Source organism: Saccostrea echinata, unplaced genomic scaffold (genome assembly GCF_033153115.1).
Source record: "Saccostrea echinata isolate AGI-Se365-2 ecotype Australia unplaced genomic scaffold, CSIRO_AGI_Sech_v1 ptg000016l, whole genome shotgun sequence".
Lineage (NCBI taxonomy): Eukaryota > Metazoa > Mollusca > Bivalvia > Ostreida > Ostreidae > Saccostrea > Saccostrea echinata.
The window spans coordinates 27,082,597-27,103,892 of NW_026889765.1; the positions used below are offsets into that span (position 1 = coordinate 27,082,597).

The following is a 21,296-nucleotide window of genomic DNA, read 5'->3' on the forward strand; positions in this document are numbered from 1 at the left end:
TATGACCATAATAATGTGCGATGTTTCATTAGACAATGCACTTTATCAGCATTTTATTAGTCCTAGCAGCTACATGGAACATGGGTACCGATTTATGCTGGGAGTGAACCGGGGAGGGGGGGGGGATGAATGAGCCTCATGGCTTGGAGAAGTTTCTAACTTACTAGTATTAACAATTTTTTTGCAGTTTACCATTGTTCCCTCCATACAAAGCCGGGGGAGACAGTACTTTAAAAGGTCAGGATTTTGACAGTGGCATGTCATAACAAATAGCTTAACACCAACGGTTGCAACCGATCGTTATTATATTTTGACAATTTTGTCACCCAATGCTGTAATATTCATGGTTATAAAATGGGCCCTAATCATACAAACACAATTAATCTGAAAACTATTGGATATATAGGTGTATTCAATATAAGTGTGTTCAATATGTCCTCTATCATGGAGAGAAAGGTAAGATAATTATGATTTGTTTCCAAACCCTCTGATATCTTAACATATACCTAAGTTTATGCGTATTAATGGTTTTAAAATCAAAGGTATTCCACATCATAAAGAAAGATGCGTTCTTTTTCAATAAATTTAAATAAAATGGTTAGGAAAATTGTGAAACGATAGCGCTGGCATTATTGACCTTTATTTTGTCTTATTTTATTAACATTAAAAATAATATACAATGAGTCATAATAAGAAAGAATAATAATAATAACAATATAATAACAATGCGTCATAATAAGAAAGATGTACATGTACGTTTGGCCATCGATATTTATAATTCAGGTTAAAAGAGAAACAAGTACAAAAAAATTCTAGTTCGTTATTCTGTGTATTTTCAGAGTCTTGATTCGATGTAAATATACCTGTAATTTTTTTTACTTTTGAAAAAGTGGACGGGCAGAGTCATAGTTTTCCATCCAGTTTTAATATTCATGTTTAATTATCTCATTTTTCATTCAAAATACTTAGTTACATATTCTTTTAAATTTTTAAAAAAATATTTTGAAGTTACTCAACAGAAAAATGGAATCATATAAAAGTAAAAAAAAGCAATGAATATAAATAGAGACACCATTTATTTCTTTAGGAATATAGAGTATCGTTAGTTGAACAATTACAAGGTATGAAAGAAGCAGAAGAGATTTGTAATGCAACAATACAAAAACACGGCCCAACTACAGGTAAGATTACTTATCTCATATCTTACTACGAATTTGGAAAGATTTTTGCCGCATTTTTTTTTCTGCGTGCACGATTTTTCTTTTCAACGGGTTTGAGTGAGATTTTAAGAAGGAAAAGTTTAAGTTACGGAAGAATATGATATTTTTCAGATCCATTGAAAAATAAGAATTAAAATTTAATTTTTTTTAGTTTTCCATACTAGCCATCTGTTTTCATTATATCTTACAAATCTGTACCTCCGAAGATTCTTTTCTTTTGGGAGAATATATAATTTGAAATATCACCCAGATATGATTTTTATTCATAAAATATATTTATTCATAAATTAGAAACTAGTTGAATGAATATTACAATAACATCTTATATCTCAATGGACTTCGTATTCTTATAAATATAATTTAAAGTGCAGTCATGTATACAGCACACAATTTTGTCAAACACTACAAAACGGATATCTGGTTTTATGAGCCCCAGACATATGAAATAAATTTTAAAATAAACGTGACTTTAAAAACAAGTCTGTAAAGTATTCGAGGTGTCTCAGTTGAAAACATAACTGAAGAATAATACGAGGGGTGATCAGAAAGTTCGCCAACTAATTGAATTACTTCCATAAAAGAAATAAAGTTAGTTTTCAGTGTTTATTATTTTTTAAAATAGCCCTCTCCGATTTTAATGCACATCTGCCACCGTTCTGCCCATGCGCGAATCACGTGATCCAGGCGATCACATGACATGCTACGTAGCGTTCTGTTTACAGAAGCTAAAAGATTTTTCCGAGTCTTATATTTCTTACCATGCAATTTATTTTTTATAACAAGAACAGTCCCTTTGTCAGAAATATCCAAATCTCGGCAATAGGATGGGTGGATAAGTATATCCTTTACCAGAATGAGCATGGTGACCATCAAAACCCGAGTCCTCTGTCTTGGGAGCGTCATTTTTTCAATGTGGATAAAATAAAGGCGTTTTCTATTTATCATGTCTGATATGTTTAGAGTCTAACGTAAACGATATTTTAGGGATTTGATAATTATTTGATTGTTAAAATGTTCAACTATTTTTCTAACTGTCATTTGCCGATCTTTCGTAACAAATTGCTCAACTACGGACACATCTCTTCCACAGCTTGCTTTCACTGGGCAACAGAACAAACGTCATTTTTAACCATCTCCCTTCCTTCACCAAAACAATAAATCCAATGAATGATTGAATTTCTGGCAAGTCTTTTGTCTTCATAAACCTTGTACAAATTATTAAAAGCTACAGATAAGGAATTTCCAAGATGTACGTCAAATTTTACAGCCGTTCGTTGCTCGAGTACGACTGAGTCAACCATTTCTTGTCACAAGTTATCTACATATTGATGTCATTTTCACATTTTTCACATTCACAAACATGAAGTAAAACATTACATATCACCTGCTATGTAAAGAACGTTTGTATGACTATATGTGTGCCAAATTTCATTCTGATCTGAATTGCAGTTTTGTAAATTTAGAGATAGTTCCCGAACTTTTTGATCACCGCTCGTAAATGTCTGCTGACAAATAACTCAATAACTCAAAATTTTTATAGTTTTATGATACATGTACTTTTTTTCATATTTCGATTTTTATGTATTAGAATTCATTTATTCTTATAATTTTTTTCCTTGTGGACTTCAGTTTATTATTATTAATATAAATATCTTTCTTCTCGTTTTTTTTTTTAAACATTTTGTTTATTTCAGTATTTCACTGTAGTACTCATACAGTATTGGGAAAAAAATCATCAAGTTTCAAGTGAAATACATTTTTAAACTTTATCCTTATGTATTTACATAATGAAAAAGACAAGATTGATGTGGATAAATTAAGTTGACTTCTTTTCATCACAGACCTACTATGTCCTCCTGTGTGGGATCATATAATGTGTTGGAGGTCTGCAAAAGCAGGGACAACCGTGTCAGCTCCGTGCCCTAGTTATATAGACAGATTCCTCGTCAATGGTTAGCACAGATTTAAATACTAATGTTCTACTAAATTATATAGCGTATTTGTATCCATTGATCAATGATAAGAATCAGAATTACTAATTTTTAAATGCAAATGTTCTACATCTTATAATTATCCATGTGTCAAAGATCAGGTCCAAAGACCATAAGCTAAATACAGACTTGTAAAAGTAAAATTTTCGATTTTGAATATTTCATTTTTATTTAATCATTATATTGGGGAAAAAAATGTAATATTCAAATGTAAACACGTGATGATTTCAGAATTAAACTAATTTGAATTTGACTTTAAAAGCCTGATCTCAGTTTATGATCCTGGAAAACCAGAGATACTTGAAGTTCGACAAATATATAATAGAGAATCCCAATCTTTTAGCTGTGTATCGGTAATTACGACCTGCAGGCACATTTTAATAACTCACTTTCGCCAAAGCTTAAGTAAGACCCCTTAAAAATTCAGATTCTTGTAATTTACTCCAAGCTGATTTAAAGCAAAATCAAAATAGATACTAGACAAGTTTATATAGCCATTTCTCATTTCTATGGTTTCAGATAAATGTAGATTTTTCCTCAGAATAATAAAAATAAAATTATCATTCTGTGCATTATAGGGGTAAAATTGCGAAATAAAATAATCTGTTCATTTTAGGTGTTGCGAAAAGGACATGCACGATTGATGGTACGTGGTACATAAATCCACATACGAACAGCACATGGACAAACTTCACTTATTGTATGGAAAGTGAAAATAGTCGAAACTTATTAAAAGTACGTTCATGTATTATGTACTGGATACTTTCAAGAAAATCACGCATTATATTTTTTGTTTAGCCCACGAAGAAATCTCTATGATAATGGGGCCGATGATCAGTACAACATTTCTTACCTTAATCTGAATTCTCTCCACGCCAGAAGATGCATAAGGACGTAACGCTCTCTTTCCATTGCTCTTCATCACTAGCTGCTGGTAGTATTTCAGCTTGGCCAACCAGCTGCATTCCAAATAAGCTTCATTACTATACAGTCATTAATTGATACATGCTATACATACTTTTGCAAATGAAGTGCATGGATAATGAATAGAAATTATGCTGAATAGTCGATTTAAACAACACAAATTGTAAGTAGAGCCAAAACAGACCTCTGAAAACAGGTTGGATCAATAGCCATAGAGGAGTAAGCATTCCCTATCGACCGATCAAACCCACCGTGTGCTCTTGCCATACGATAAACGGGGCTAAAAATCCGTAGATCAGTGAAACAAAGTAACTTTGTTAACAGTTTATAGTTTTATGAATTATGCATGCAAAAATTATTCCGAACGATTTTTCTTCAAAAGGGATTTGATAACCACGGTAGCTAAGTCGGTAGAGCGCTCGCTCCGTGATAGAAAGGTAATGTGTTCGAATCACGGCCGCGACTGACCTATAAGTTGATAAAAAATAGGTAGCAACTGTTCCTTCGCCAAGCACTCGGCACTTTGAAGTGAAAGTTGCGGGTCCTTCGGGTGAGACCTTAAAACCAAGGTCCCGTGTCACAGTAGGCCTTGGCACGATAAAGAACCCTCACTGCTCAATGGCCCTAAGTGCCGAGTAAAGGTCTAAATTTGAAGCCCTTCACCGGTATATGGTGACGTCTCTATACGAGTGAAAAATTATTCTCGAACGGGACGTAAAACAACATACAACCGATCTATAGGGATTTGAAATCGAGAGAGAGAGAGAGAGCTCTAGACTTTAAAAATTACATGTATCGGTATTTGTAAGCTTTGTTAAAGATGACAATGCATAATATCTATTATGATTTCAATTCTGTTGCATGCTTTCAAATTTATTAAAAATTAATGTTCACGTTATTTCTTTTCAGAAAAATCTAAATCATATACAGACTATTTCTTTGGCAGGCTATACGCTTTCTATCGTATCCCTTATTATTGCGGTGATCATGCTTCTAAGACACAGACACAGGTGAATATTCAAGTAATTAAGGCCACTAGCCTCAATTCATGAAAATAGATCCAAAGTAAAATTTAATTAATATTTAAGTAAAATAAATGACTTTAGCAAATAATATTTTATTCAAATTTCTGACTCAAGTCCTAAAAAGTGAATAAAACATATGGATTTATAAGGGTAAGGTGAAAATCTAGAATATCATAGAAATAAATGATATTCAATGCTGTGTACCTTGATATGGAACTTATTTAACGCATGGGACAGCAGTCTTAAAATATATTTTGTTGAATGCAAAGCACTGTGAAAATATCCTTTTTGATATATTCTCTGTGAAAATATCATTTGAATTCAATGGTTAAATTACAATATTTAACAGTTGAAAAATATAATAAACATACATGTTTACATTTAAATATTGTTTATTGAATAATAAGAAATGCAATATATTTAAATAACTAAGATATAATAAAACAATTCATATTTCAGCATAGGCTCTAATCGACCGCGGTCGAAGATAACCACTCTACATTTAAACTTGTTCATCGCTTACGGCCTAAGATACATCACATCACTTTTGATGGAACACGTATTTTCCAGCAGCACCATTAAACAACAGGCAGGGGAGATCACTGAATTGCAGATTCAAAACTCGGTCAGTAATGACAAGGACACTATATCATTAATATGGTTTTTATATGACATGCGTTGTGCATGTTACAGGTTTATACGAAACCAAACAACGAGAAATACTTGTTGGTAGGTTTGTTAGTAGGGATATCAGTTAACTGTAGATATGGATTAATAATTAGGAAAAAGTGTGCACAATTGCAAAAATGAAAAAAGGTGAAAATAACTAACAGTAATCGCACTACGAATCCTGAACCGGTCAAAAACAAGAATCCCTAGAAACACCAGGGGATCAGGTGCTTACGAAGAGTAAGCAGTCACGGTCACCGATCATACCCGCCAGGAGACTTCTGTACTTATGGGGTAAACGGAGCAATTCGTAGTCAAAATGGTAAAGAACCAATTGCCTAACAATTGTTGGGAATATCAGTCAAAATATGTGTTCAAACAAGGTCATTATATCAACCATGGAATTTGATTTATTTAACTGACTGGTTGAACTGACTTTAAAAGAGAGATGGTTGAAACCCCTGTAACATCAACGTATTTGTCAGTAGCCTGTCTCGGTGTAAAAAATTGATCGTACTCAGGGCATGTTCTTCAGTGTCAAATCAGTAGGAAGACATCAACGTCATCTGCAGGTGATCGTGAATATGTGGAATATTACTACATAGTTAGGGACATTTGACCATGGAAAAGGTGGTTATCCTGTTTGTCGTATAGTAAGATGTTATTTGGCCATTATGGTCATCTGTCTGTCTGTCTCTCTCTCTCTCTGGGAGGTAGTATTTGTAAGATAAGTATTACGTGTAAATATGTATTTGTAGCATTGGGGGTGTAAGCTGACCATGACGTCTTTTGTGTACACTCTACTAGCCAGCACTGTGTGGCTTAGTGTTGATGCTTCTGTCCTCGTGTGGATGATCTGTTGCAACCCGTTGTATTTTCAAAAACGAAACAACATTTTCCCTCATCTTTTAATAGGATGGGGTAAGAAAAGACGTGACATCACCTTTGCTCATTGTTTTTATTTATGCATATTTCTATATCTCTTCATATCTTAAAAAACAATGTATTTCAATATCATAGCTTTTCTGGCTTTTATTTAATATTATCTTCAAATGTCTTTAACATAAATAAATTTCATACATACATGGTTTACGTTTAGAAATGAATTACATTTTGCATTATGTACCTATTTCTTTTTACGTAGTTGTTTAATAAACTAAAAAAATATTGTAGGGTGTACTATTTATTGATATATTTTTTGCTTTGATTGGAAGGACAATATCTGTCAGAAACACTTTTTCTTGCACTAGTGTTATACTTGATTATTAATTCATTTGTAGGTGGACCTTTGTTTATTGTCATACCTTGGGTTAGTCTGCGGAGTCTCTTAGATGATGAAATGTGAGCCTTTTTTTTTTTTTTAAATATTCTTCTTTTCTTTGTTTCAAGTAAGATGCTCTTTTCACCGGCATTTCAACATTCAATAATGAGATCCACCGAAAAAGTGATTAAAAGTGTTTTGTTTCTATCGAATTATATGCACGCCAAAGTCTTACCTCATCTTTTTTCTCGACAAAGACTTGACGGAATATATTTTTTATTTCACTTTTTTTGCACACCTGTATGGTGCTGGCTTTTAAAACACAGCAAACGGTTATTTTTCCGTGTTAACTTACAGAACTTTTTATATTCTTCTTGAACATTATATTTCCTCAGATCGAATGCTACGTTTATTTGTCATTTGTTTGTTGTTCGTTTTCATTAATGTATTCATGAAGTTGAAATCTCATTTTGCTGACATGTAAATCAGAAATATTTACGAGGGGTTATCAAAAAGTTCGTGGACTAGCGCCATAAAATTAAAACCGCTTTAGGTACATCAATGAATTTTAATACATTTAGTTAGCATCATCTTGTCTATCGTTAGAATAAACCATAAATCATAAGTTTTTATTTTTTAATAAATTGTTATTGTTTTTGTAAGCAATGGTATGTCCAAGCGGCGCAACCTCAAATATGACGTTTTTTCTACCTGAGTGTAACTGAGAAAAATTCTTTTGATATGAGCATTTGTTGTCAAAAAATCCGGTTAATCCAGGCATGTGATACAACACAATTCTTCCGTAAAATTTGCAATTTTTACCCCATTCTGTAAATTCTATGAAATTTTATCGTAAATTTATATGGAGTGTACAAACAATTAAGGGCTCAAAAATGACGTCAAAAAGGGGAGGGGTTTCTGTTTCCAACATTCTTTAAAGTTTCGCACCTGGGAAAACTGGTATAGACCTAGGGAATGTTTAAACGGGCTACAGAAAAATAAAACACATCCAGAGTACTCGTTTTAACCAGCCAAAAAGATTCAGAGAGATGAAAGATGCACAGTTAAAGTCAATTTGTAGTGAGGGTGTCAAAAATCAGTCACGTCGAAAAGTAACGTTGATCATGTGTGGTAGAAATTGAACTCCATCAAGCTAAGCATTCTGGTATAATCAAGTGAGGATCTTTCCTTATGTATAGATACATTTACAATATTATATGCATTGAAAGCAGCTGTTCATGACATTGTAAAGTCACATAAACAAGATGGACTTAAGTCCTTACTTAATTCTAGGTAATCACATCAAGATAAGTGTATAAGGTAGACGGAGTGGACATTGAGAAACAATGACGTTGTCGGACGTCATGAAACTAAACGGCGACTGCGCCGGGTGATCATATAATGTCTTTTTTATTTTAGAATAATTTGGCAAATTATCAACGTATCAAGTTAAAATTTTCAACATTTCTTAAACTTTTGTTGATTTATGTTTTTCATAAATTTTGTAAGCACAGACTACATAGTATTAATTTTATCGCATCAGTCCACGAACTTTTTGATAACCCCTCGTATATCAACTGAATATATTCTTTATATCTTTTGAAAACCGATTGTCGTTAACAATTAATTAACTATAAACAAGTTAGAATTTAAGGAGTATTTAACGCCCATCTTTTTGAAAAAAGTGTTTTCTTCCATCAATGTCAGAAGGGAACCAATTTTACAATGTATTACGTATTTTCACCTACATCATTGAAATAGTATTTAGGCATAAACAATAATATATATTATTCTTTATTTATGCAGGGGTCAACGGATGTAATCATTGCAGAAAAATACATATTCCGCGTAAACGGGTTATGTATTTCTTTCTGCAACGTGGCAACCGTTATCCCTGTATTAACTTACAAAGTAAGCACTTTATTGCTTAGATGAATGCAGATGGATCTTAATGCCAAAAAAAAAAAATAATAATAATAATAAAAAAATTGCTTGCGCCTTTTTTTTTAGTCATAACCATCAGTCTCAAATCCATAGAATTTATATTATTTTTTCTGTTATCATTTAGTTCTTGTGCGTGTAGATATAATGTTGGTACACGAGTTAGTTATTTAGAAACATATCGATAAATACCACATTAGAATTCATTTTCGTACACAACTCACAACCGCAATAATTTCTCACAACTGCTCGAATAATTTTTGTATTATGCAACAAAGAAAGAGCAATTGTGTTTTGTGTTCAGGAATTTACTTTCAAATCAAAATTAAGAAACTTTAGTAAATTAGTCTACATGTGCGCATAGTTGTTAAATAGACAGAATTTGATGAAGAAAAATTTCAATATTTCATTAGGTCCTTCGGATGAGACCTTATTATAACAAGAGGCCCAAGGGCCTTAACGGTCACCTGAGTATAATACAACAATTTAGAGAATCCATAGAGTATAAAATGAACTGAAAAGTGAAGCTTTGTTGCCCAAAAGCAAGAAAAATAGGGTGATCAGGTTCAACAAAATAATTAGTCTAGTGTTCATTAACAGTTCATAAATTAGGTTCTAATCTGTTCCCCATTTATCACTATCACCATACAGTATATTAACAAACTATCAATGCTTCTGTACTATTTTAATTCCTTGTTGAAATCTCTTACATTGGACTCTCTTGGTCTTTGATGAACATTGAATAAGACAAGTTATTTTTGTCTCATTTTTATTTATCTATTACTTACAAGTCTACCTGATCATTAAAACTATGAAAGTACTTTTTGCATTATACAATAAAAAATCTTGCAAAATTCTCTTATTCTATTAACCTTTCAAGTACATTATTTACAGTGACTAATTATCAAAAGTAAATGGCAAAGGGGAATAACTCCCCTCAGTAGAATACAAATTAATAGAGCCCTGGCCAGGACCAGAACACTTGACAAAATGGCCCAGATGTTCAAAAATATTTATTAAAACTTTTACTCTTTTTGCCTCTGATATGCCCAAGTGCAGAGAAGATTTTCAAAGAAATAATGCAGTTTTTACTACAGATTCACTACATTATCAATAGAGCCCCCCCCCCCCCACCTCCCATCCCCACCGAGAAACACCAGAGTCTCTCACCCTGGGACCAGAAGTTTATTCATCATACATGTAAGTAATCACTTTGTTTATCTGATTAACACTAAGGAGCAGACAGGATTATTTAACAGAATTAATGCATTTTCACTACATTATCAAGAGCCCCACCCTTACACCAGCACATCTGACCCAGGGGTCATGCAATTCACTACTCTGGAAGAAGTAATCATGCTCATCATAACTATACACTTAGCTTCTTTGCTTTTTAACCAGAAGCAGAAAAGAATATTTTCAGAGAAATTTTGCTTTTTCACTATATAATCAATAGAGCCCCCCCCCCCCTTTTCACCAGAACCCTTGACCCTGGGGCCATGAAATTCACAATTTTGGAAGGGGCATACTTGCGTATCATAACAATGTACTAATAGTTTGTTTAAATAATACCCAGGCGCAGAGAAGAAGATTTTTAAAGAAATAATTCACCTTCACTATAGGATATATATGGCCCCGCCCTAGCACCAGAACCCCTGATCCAGGGTCCATGAAATTCACAATTTTGGAAGAGGCATCCTTGCTTATCATAACTATGTATTCAATTTGTTTAAATGATACCCAGGAGTAGAGAAGAAGATTTTCAAAGAAATAATGCACTTTCACTATATGATTTATATAGCCCCGCCCTAACACCAGAACCCCTGCCCCTGGGGCTATGAATTTCACAATTTTGGTAGAGTCACTCTTGCTTATCATAACTATGTATTCAATTTGTTTAAATGATACCCAGGAGTAGAGAAGAAGATTTTCAAAGAAATAATGCACTTTCACTATATGACCTATATAGCCCCGCCCTAGCACCAGAACCCCTGACCCTGGGGCCATGAATTTCACAATTTTGGTAGAGTCACTCTTGCTTATCATAACTATGTATTCAATTTGTTTCAATAATACCCAGGAGTAGAGAAGAAGATTTTCAAAGAAATAATGCACTTTCACTATATGATTTATATAGCCCCGCCCTAACACCAGAACCCCTGACCCTGGGGCCATGAATTTCACAATTTTTGTAAAGTCACTCTTGCTTATCATAAATATGTATTCAATTTTGTTCAATAATACCCAGGGGTAGAGAAGAAGATTTTCAAAGAAATAATGCACTTTCACTATATGATCTATATAGCCCTGCCCTAGCACCAGAACCCCTGACCCTGGGGCCATGAATTTCACAATTTTGGTAGAGGGCTCAATGCTTATTACAATCATGTGAACAGTTTGACTGCTTGATGTCCAGGAGTAAAGAAGAAGATTTTTAAAGATTGCATTAATTTTGGTGGTTTTAGCCCCACCCCTCAGGCCCCAGGGGGGCAGGGACCATGAAATTCACAATTTTTGTCCCCCTTCACCCATAGATGCTATATGCCAAAATTGGCTGAAATTGGTTGAGCGGTTTCAGAGAAGAAGCTGAAAATGTTTAAATGTTAACGCACGCCGACGGACAAAAACGGATAGCAATAGGTCACCTGAGTGACTCAGGTGACCTAAAAACCGAGGCCCCGTGTCACAGTAGGCCTTGGCACGATAAAGATCTCTCACTGCTCAAAGGCCCTGAGTGCCGAATATAGATCTAAATTTGAAGCCCTTCACCGGTATATGGTGACATCTCTATATGAGTGAAAAAAATTCTCGATTGGGACGTGAAACAACATACAATCAATTAATATTTCATTTTTTTCATTTATTTTTACAGGTGTTGGATGACGATCGATATAAACAACTATGAGTCTTGGGAGGCATGGTTGTTCTTAGGCCCCGTACTTATTATTAATTCGGTGAGAAAATACTTTGTCAACTGATAAATTTAAGTTGTTTTTAAGAAGCTTTAAAAACTTCTATTTATGGACTTTGAAAAATTATATTTATCTCATTTGCTGTTAACATAAGGTATCTGACATTTGTCGCCAATAGAAATATTCAAAGACAAGTATAAGCGAACAGTATACATTTATTGACTGGGTTCGAGGGCAACAGCGTTTTTTCGGACTCAAAAACCAAACTGTTTGCATGAAGCCGTTAGGCCGAAGGCACACCGTTTGGGTTCGAGGGGTCGACAAAACGCATTTTGTCCGAGAATCCAGTCAATAAATGTTTTGTTAAACCTTTTATTTATTTATTTGTTTTTTTTTTTTTTTTTTTGTTTTTTTGTTTTTTTTTTTTTTTTTTTTTTTTGTTATACATACATCTTTTGCTGGCTTCCATAATAACGAAATAACGACTGCAAATAAGATTTAGCTGATCCCGTCCTCAGTGTGACATGAGCGGTCAGAGGTCCAATATCTCACTCTGCGGTCAAACATCGATTTTTTAATGGCCGCTCAGTAAAGCATTAGAATTTTTTGAATTTTTTAGTATGAATTTATATAGGAACTAATTTTTAAAGGTATAACAATGTTCATTGTTGTAAAGTATTTCATTAGAATCCCGTAACTTACTCTAACTGCATAGGTAAAGAACTCTTCATTGAATAGTGTTTAGAGCTAACTTTGAATATAGAAATGTAAATGTCCGGAAGATCTTTTATTAATTCAAATCAAAATATTTTTAGGTAAACATCGTTTATTTATTCCTGATAGGCAGGTTTGTCAGAAAGAACCACATGATGAAGAAAACTAGCAGCAACTCCACAGAACTGTAAGTATTTATGATGAAAATATATAGAAATGAAGCCAGTATATTAAATTAACAATGCAAATCCTTCAAGAATACTTAAAGAGAGAGAGAGAGCAGATAAAATGGTGATGATTTTTTAAATGTTGATAGGAAATGTCATCCAGTTTCTTAGCTATTTCTTAAAGAAATATTTCATTTTAAAGTATCCTAGCAACACAATATACTTAACTTATATTAAAGCCGATTTCATACCTTTTTGAAAACATTAAATATTTAGGGCACAATAAAGCCCAAACCGTACCTTCTCCTTACAAGAGATCGGGTTTATCTCGTCTTCTTCGATCACCTATTTAATGAAAAATAATCACAAATAATTTATATTACCTCAATTGCACAGTAACAAATGTACACTGAAATAGATTTCAAGATTTTACATGATCTATAAAAGAATTTCACTGAATCTAGCTTAAGAATAATGTTTATGAGAAAAATGTACAAAACTATATTACAAATGTGCTGAGAAATACGAATTAAATATTAATCTGCACGTATATATAAGGATTATCTGTTAATGTATTTCCTCAAATGATAATTGCTTATTCTCGTCGGAGATGCCGAAGTCACTGGACTGGACTCGCTCCCTTATCTTTTCATTGATAAATTTTATTTCTTGACTTAGTGAATGCAAGTTTAAAACAATGTTATAACTGATTATATATTGATATATTCGAAGATTCAGAAGACATTACAGTAGGCCAAAAGAACACACCATTACCACAATACTGTAAGTTTTTAAGTTCTCCTTTGCGATTACATCACAGAAAGCAAAACCAGTAATAGTTACGATAAAAGGCTTGTAAAATGTCATATTCTTTACAGAAACACAGCGAGGCTTGTCTGTATCCTCATTCCTTTACTTGGAGTCCCTGATATTATCCTCACAATTTTGTCATTTTGGCCAAATATCCACTACTTGTACGCTGATATGATTTTCAGTTCGTTCCAGGTCAGTTACTTTATGATATATGAATTTGCACTTTGTTGCACTTTATTTGTGTTGCCTTTATCTCAGGTGTTACTATTCCTAGGGACATGTTCCCGCCTCTGGAATTTCCAGAGGTGCGTGATTTATGCCCTGTTAACAGATTTTGTATTGTTTGAAGGTTTTTTAGATTGACCACGATTCGTTATCTTCACTTTTTCATGCTACCTGTTCAAGTGTCTAATTGCAAAGCACCAATGATATTATAGTTATGGTTGTATCATCGATGTATCTTATAACCTTTAGGTAACATTCGTTTTCAAATCAATGAACTTATACCATAATTCAAACTATGTCTTTACCATGTCTTGTTAAATACAAATAGAGTATACATTAAAACTGTCATTCAAATTGCTGTTTTCAAAGTTTAATAGGTCTTCTAAAAGACACAAATGGCAACAAAGCATTAACTGACAGAAACAAAAGAATGTATTCAAATGGGAAACAAATCAAAGATACTTCTAGTTTAAACAAATGTATTGCAAATGATCCTTTTTGATTTTAAAAGTGTCAATTGACCATTATCTTAATATTATTTTTCAGGGTTTTATGTTAGCCGTTAGTCTATGTTTATCGGAAAGAAAGGTATGGATTTTTCTGTTGTATACTAAAGCAGATTGTAATAAAGCCACTCGCTCATTATTCCTAAGAATAGCATAGAACAAAATTTCTGTTTAATACTTAAAATACCTTTTCATGATTTGATAAAAGTAAAAATCGTTTTGAATTCACTTTTCATATACATAATGTATATGCTAAATCGAAAAAAAAGATCAATTGTTATTAATTTGTTTTCATTATTCATATTACAGGCTGTCCAAGATTTTAGAAGCATTGCTTTACCTTGCAGAAAATTAACAAGGAGGGTGTCCAGAACATCCTCTACTGGGGAAAACACGAGCGTTAATACTTAAAAAATAAGATATCATTTTTAGAGTTTTATTGGGATATGACATGAAGTCGGTCACGTGGGATCAAATTTTATAACGCCCGAAGGTATTGTTTTAATAAGTAGATGCTAGCAGATGAAACACTCTTAAAAATACCTTTAAAAAAAACTGCTAAAATGTTTGCTATTACAGGGGGAAATGATATAAAGTACGAGGCCCATGGACCACAAAGCTCACTTAAATAATTTTAGCCCTTCTGATCTTAAGATTTTCAAAAGATTTCTCTCCTTTATATATATTTCATTGAAAAAAATTGTGACACCATATTATAACCTCATCCTAACTTTAAGGGTATTTGAATCAACAAAACGTACGGATGCTACAATATCAGTATGACTAAATTGTGGCCCTGCATTTAATTCTTTTCATGTATACACGCATTTTGTAAAATTTGAACATAATTTAAGCCAACTCTAATCCAGGGTCTATAATTGGAAAAAAATGAATCCACTCAACTTGGAAATGTCTGCAAATTAATGGTTCTATTATAGTTCTTAAGAGGATTTTTGAATTTTGTTTCTTATATAGTCCAATGTTAAACTTTGATCTGTGCTGTGGCTTTGTCCTACCCCTGGGCAGGATTTGAACAATTTAGAATCTACACAATGTATGGAAACGTTTGAAAACTTGGTGAAAAGAAGACAAAGCTTACATACTAGTAATAAAATGTCTTAATTGTTGAACATAATGTGTCAAAAACGTATTGTCTAATTGTTGCTATAAATAATTATATTTAGCGAGGGGTTGCCATGAAAACAATAAATAATGCAACAATCTCATTTTTGTTCTTCTCACTGTTAATATTTTGAAAAAGAAGACTGGAAATCACATAAACCATGATCATATCAATGTTTTATTGCTCATGCACGTGTCATATAAGCAAACTTTCGTCAGAAAGACAAGTCAAAGATGGACAAAGATGGATCTCTGTTTCCATATCAGATACAAAATAAAGAAATTTATATATTTGTACATTGATACTTGTCTGACTCGACATGTACGTAGACATAAATTTTGTGAGTCAATAGGGTCTCGGATTGCATATAGTTTTAAGAATGTCGGAAATAAAAATGTGGGAATACAAATAAAGGTAGAAATTCACGGTGAAACGGATAGAACAGGTGTCGGATTAGACAGTGTCTACTATAAAAACAACAGACACTAGTATGTTTTGTATACTTCTTTAAAAAAACCTTATTTTTCGTCCTTGCCTTAGTTTGTTATGGTCAGTCACAATAATCGTAGACGTGATTTGTGTAGTACATGCAAATTATACCTATATACTAGAACTGACAACTAGAAAACGTATCTCTACTTACATAATTACATTGTGCGAGTACTTTTTATAAGATTATAACTGCAATAGTTTCAATATATACGCCAACTTATAAAAGTGCAAAGTATGAGAGACTGGCTATAACAAATTCACAACAGGAAACTCTTGAGTGTCTTTAATATATAATTCAGCCTAAACGGACGTTTAGAATCTTCCCTGTATGTGTTCCAAAATATAGAAGGGTTTACAGTTAAAACGACTAAAGTTAGGGTATATGATATTTTAGAAAAATGCTGAGGAAAACATGGAGGCATGTAAATGAACCTTATTTTCAAAAGTAACCATCTCTTTTGGTGAAGCAAAGGTAATATTAAAGTTAAAGCCACTTTTATTTTAATTAAATAGTTATACAATGAATTTAAATTGAAATGTCTTTATATTTTTTCCTTGCTGGGTTTCCTTAACAACAGTAAGAATTTTATAAAATATATAACTTTTCCTTCGTTTTAAAAAAATCAATTATCAGCAGATTCTATATTTTAATCTTCGTTAGAAAAGCAAATGGAAGCAACATTATGCACCATATTTTAATGTTTTCTTTACCTTTTTATTATCTTAAAGCCATGAAAATTGAACAAAGATCGGGAAGTATATTACGTTTTCTTCATATCTTTGGTCCGTCCGATTTTATTTTGTCTTGATTTCAAAGCATATTTTGTCAGGTGGCACAGGTACCAGTATCTTGTCACTTTATATATATATGGCGTACTTTGACGTATGGTCACATGAACAAAGTATGTTGAAAAATATAATTATTCCAATCCTCGTTGGTGGAAAGTGTAAAATCTGTTTCAAGGCTTTGTAAAAATGTAAAGTGGGTCGTAAAGTCTGTACATAAGAATACAATATAAACATTTCAAATTGCTTCTTGTGAGTTACATAATTATGAATTCCATTTGAGAAGTTGCTGTTTCAGATGTCTTATGCCAAGATATACAACTGTAGCTTGTTAAATAATAAAAGAAAATAGGCGTTAGAAATGCCTTGCTTTAATTCCATAATATTCAGACTCAATTTTTGAACATTAATTTTATACAATGTTTTTATTTTTTTTTAAATAAAAATGTCATTTTATGGGCAAAAAGGAAGGGAAATTTTTACATCTAGAATGTTTCCCTCTGAAATATGAATATTAAATTTTCCCTCATCATCACACACTGCATATACTGATTAAGAGTGATAAATAAAATAAAATTTGAATCAAACAAGGTATTGCATGCCTTTTCAATTTACAGTTATGTATTTTTTGAATATCAAAAAGAAGGAAAATTTCGTTTTTCATCTCTTTACCATTCTGTAAAAAGGAAAAAAAATTACTTTGTTTTTGGTTCTGGGTTTTAGAAAGATTTTGTTTTTTTCAAAATTTTATCCTACGCAAAGGTTAAGGAATGTAATCAACTGATGACATTTTAGAATGTTTCCTTATCTCAACTCTTAAAATGATAATAAATCAAATTTAAATGCGAGAGGATAAAGAAAGGAACACATTCCTAAATGCAAATTAACATAAAAAAAATAAAATTTCCTTTTTTTTATTACATGAAGTTCATTTTACTTAAACATTCCCAACCTTTACATCTATCTAAAAAGGATCAGAAGATTTTCCTTATCACCCTAAAAATTTACTATAATTAACTATAGGTTACTATAGTTAACAATAGTAAATACTTTGATTTACTATGGAACTTTTGTGAGATTTCGATGCTTAAAACCTCTTAAATTTAATACCAACGAGGTAAAATTTGGAAATAAAATGTGAATATACAAGCAATACTTCTATTTAATATCAAGAAAGTGCGGGTATGAATTTGAGAACATAAACTATAACAACCTGAAATCCATTGTAAAAATAATTTGATTTACTATAGTAAAAACTTCGATTTACTATAGTAAACAATAGTTACTGTAGTAAAGTATAGTTAACTATAGAATTTTTTTGTTAGGAAATTTACAAAGATCACAATAAAACCCAATTATAATAATTTTTACTTTCGATCATATGGGGTAAAAATCTCAAAATCTGTCCTATACCAGCCACACTGTGGCATTTTTATGCATATTGCTAGGATATAAGGATAAAATTTCCGGAAAATTTTTCCTTCTACTTTCTATGGTAATTTCTATAAATATAGTAAAACCAGATGTATCGACATTTGTATGCCGACGACAGAATGACGTCATTTACAATGTCATGATTATTATGGGTAGAAACCCTATTCAAGTTAAGTAAATTGTTGTCTTGCTATTGTCACCACATAGTTATGGGTGCACAGGAGTTTGATAATTTCAAAATTCTTCATGTGGACGCCTCAAAATGTTTTAAACCATGTGTGATTTTGGCGTTGACTTTTTTCTAGGTCGGGTCCTTCGGATGAGATCTTAAAAATCAAGGCCCCCTTGTCACGGTAGGCGTTGACACGATAATTAACCCTCACTGCTCAATGGCCCTGAGTGCCAAGTAAAGGTTTAAATTTGAAGACCTTCACCGGTATATTTTGACGTCCCTATTATATGAGTGAAAAATTCTTGAACGGTACGTACAACAGCATACAATGAATCAATCCTCTAGGTCTGTTCAATCTTGCTGTGTGCGATCGCCATAAACGGAATTGTTTGTTTGTTTAACATCCTTTTCGAGAAATTTTCACTCACACTGAGGTCGCCCGCGTGGCGCTGTGGTTAGAACATTCGCTCTAGAGTCGCGGAGTAAGGAGTTGATCCTTACGTCGCGGGTTCGAATCCCACTGTGGGACATGGAGACTGGTCTTTCGGATGAGACCGTATAAACCGAGGTCCCGTGTCGCAGTAGGTGCTGGCACGAAAAAGATCCCTCACTGCTCAATGGCCCTGAGTGCCGAGTATAGGTCAAAAATTTCAGTGTAGCTCTCCACCGGCAAGTGGTGGCGTTTTCATATGAATGAAAAATTCTCGAGAGTGACGTTACACAATTAACAAACAAACAAACACTCATATTGAGACGCCTCCACTTACCTGTGGAGGGCTGCAAATTTGGGCGTATACTCGGCTCTCAGGGCCATTGAGGGAACTTTTTCGTGCCAGTACCTAATGTGACACGGGACCTCGGTTTATAAGGTCTCATCCAAAGGACTGATCTCCACGTCCCACAGTGGGATTCGAATCCGCGACGTCAGGGTCAACTCCTTACTTTGCAAGTTTAGAGCAAACCACTGTTCCATGCTGGCGACTTAACATAATTGAAGAGTGTTTATAGTGAAATAAATGATACTAACCGCGGATTTCATAATGTTATAGCTACTTTTTAAAAAAGTAAAGGTACATTTGCATGTTTTCTGCATGTTTCAGGTGCTTTCTCTGTTGAAAATACCAGGAACAGCTCAGCACTATCTAGAATGTCAATCTGAAGAATGTAAAAGAAACTGTGAATTTTATTGTAACACTTGCCATTTACAATTATGTAAGCAATGCAGAGACGAACATCTAAGGGCTCAAGAAAATAAAAACCACGATGTTGTCATTTACCAAGAACGCACACGAAAACCTCCTCTCCAGAAATGCGAGATCCATCCAACCAAAGATACTGATATGTTATGTGAAGAATGCCAAGTATCGCTATGTTCCAAATGTGCCACATCCCAGGATCACAAAGGTCACAGCTTCACTGACCTTGAGAAAATTCATGCTGAAAATTTAGCACTTTGGCAAGTGGAAATTGACAAAATCTGCGAATATTTTATGCCCACGTCACAAAGTTTGCAAAATGAAGTAAGAGATGATGCAAAGGAAATAAAGAAGATCATGAATAACATGAGAGAATCATTAATTGTAGATGCTGATTCACTTAGGAGCTTTGTGGATGCAGTTGTTACCAGGAACATGAAGCAGATAGACCAGATCGAAAACTCGTTGTTAAAAGATATAGAAACCCAGGAAGATACATTCACTAATTACATCACTTATCTCAATGACCTTGTCAAAGAATTCAACTAGTACTTAACGAACAGGAAAAAATTGTCAGAGGTCATGAAAATTCAATCAATTCCATGTGTGACAAAACCGGTCACACCGGCATATATTCCCCGGAAATGCAATATAGAAGATGTTGCAAAATTACTTGGTGAAATAAGGTTCCCTGAAACAAAGACAGAAACTAGAAAAATAAAGCCAATGAAAATGGCATCAAGCACAGAGCAAAGCACAATAGAATACCTAATAAATAATGATAAGTGTAAACAAGCAGACAAGAAACAAACAATATCTCAATCTTCCTCCATCATAAAAATAAGGAAGTTTAATATACATGGTGCTTATGGTGCACTTCATCTCTCACTGAATAAATCAAATCGAATTTGGGTCAATGATTGGGATGGAAACCTTGTTCAAATAGATCTACATGGGAATCAGCTACAGAAAATAAAAACAAGTCCAAGATCTGAGGGCTTCCACACAGTTACAGTGGACGAGGATCTAATCTTCACGGACACAGTCAAAAAAGCCATCAGAAGAATGACACAGAATAACAAAAGCACTTCATTCATTAAAACAGGAGACTGGAAACCAGTCAGTATATACTCCTCCCACATCAACGGGGATATACTGGTGGGAATGGTAAAAGATAAAGAGGCTGGAATTACCAGGTACGACAAGACAGGAAAAGAAATTCAGAACATTCAGTGGGATAGCAAATCACAGGAACTGTATAGTTCTCCATACTTTATAACAGAAAACCTGAATGGAGATATTTGTACTTCAGACTTCAGTAAGCAGAGGGTTGTGGTTGTGGATGAAGCAGGAAAGCTTAGATTTTCTTACAATGGAAACCAAGAGTCGGTGTTCTTTCCCAAAGGAATTTGTACGGATGTCCTCAGCCATATCCTAGTGTGTGACTATTACAGTGATTCTGTTCACCTCATTGATCAGGACGGTCAGTTTTTGTCTTTACTCATAACGAGACGCGATGGGATAAAGTCCCCGTGCAGTTTGTGTGTAGATGATGAAAACAACCTTTATGTGGGAAAACTCACCAAAGGCATAACAGTGTACAAGTATCTCCAGTGATTTTAATCTAATTAGTGATACAATGAAATGGTTTAATTTTTATTATGCAAGGTGTTCTTTGAAATATTTCATCAACATTTTAAATGCAAACGAACAAATGCTTCTTTA

General features: G+C 33.4%; 3 protein-coding genes across 3 annotated transcripts; all 3 read left to right on the top strand.

The window, feature by feature from the left end:
• The first annotated feature begins 412 nt into the window (after positions 1 to 412).
• On the top strand, positions 413 to 15,594 carry LOC133189071 (parathyroid hormone/parathyroid hormone-related peptide receptor-like). Its single transcript, XM_061324506.1, has 14 exons — positions 413 to 456; positions 1,088 to 1,181; positions 3,062 to 3,172; positions 3,828 to 3,946; positions 5,045 to 5,145; positions 5,620 to 5,785; positions 6,588 to 6,750; positions 7,110 to 7,170; positions 11,904 to 11,985; positions 12,759 to 12,844; positions 13,557 to 13,607; positions 13,703 to 13,829; positions 14,409 to 14,450; positions 14,678 to 15,594. The coding sequence occupies exons 1-14, from the start codon at positions 433 to 435 to the stop codon at positions 14,777 to 14,779; spliced, it is 1,329 nt and encodes a 442-aa protein (XP_061180490.1). The 5' UTR covers positions 413 to 432; the 3' UTR covers positions 14,780 to 15,594.
• A 3,872-nt stretch (positions 15,595 to 19,466) lies between these two features.
• On the top strand, positions 19,467 to 20,120 carry LOC133188264 (RING finger protein 207-like). The gene has a single exon (XM_061323636.1). It carries the CDS (start codon positions 19,467 to 19,469, stop codon positions 20,118 to 20,120), a length of 654 nt encoding a protein of 217 aa, XP_061179620.1.
• A 183-nt stretch (positions 20,121 to 20,303) lies between these two features.
• On the top strand, positions 20,304 to 21,232 carry LOC133188265 (uncharacterized). Its single transcript, XM_061323637.1, has one exon. It carries the CDS (start codon positions 20,304 to 20,306, stop codon positions 21,186 to 21,188), a length of 885 nt encoding a protein of 294 aa, XP_061179621.1. The 3' UTR covers positions 21,189 to 21,232.
• Positions 21,233 to 21,296: the final 64 nt, after the last annotated feature.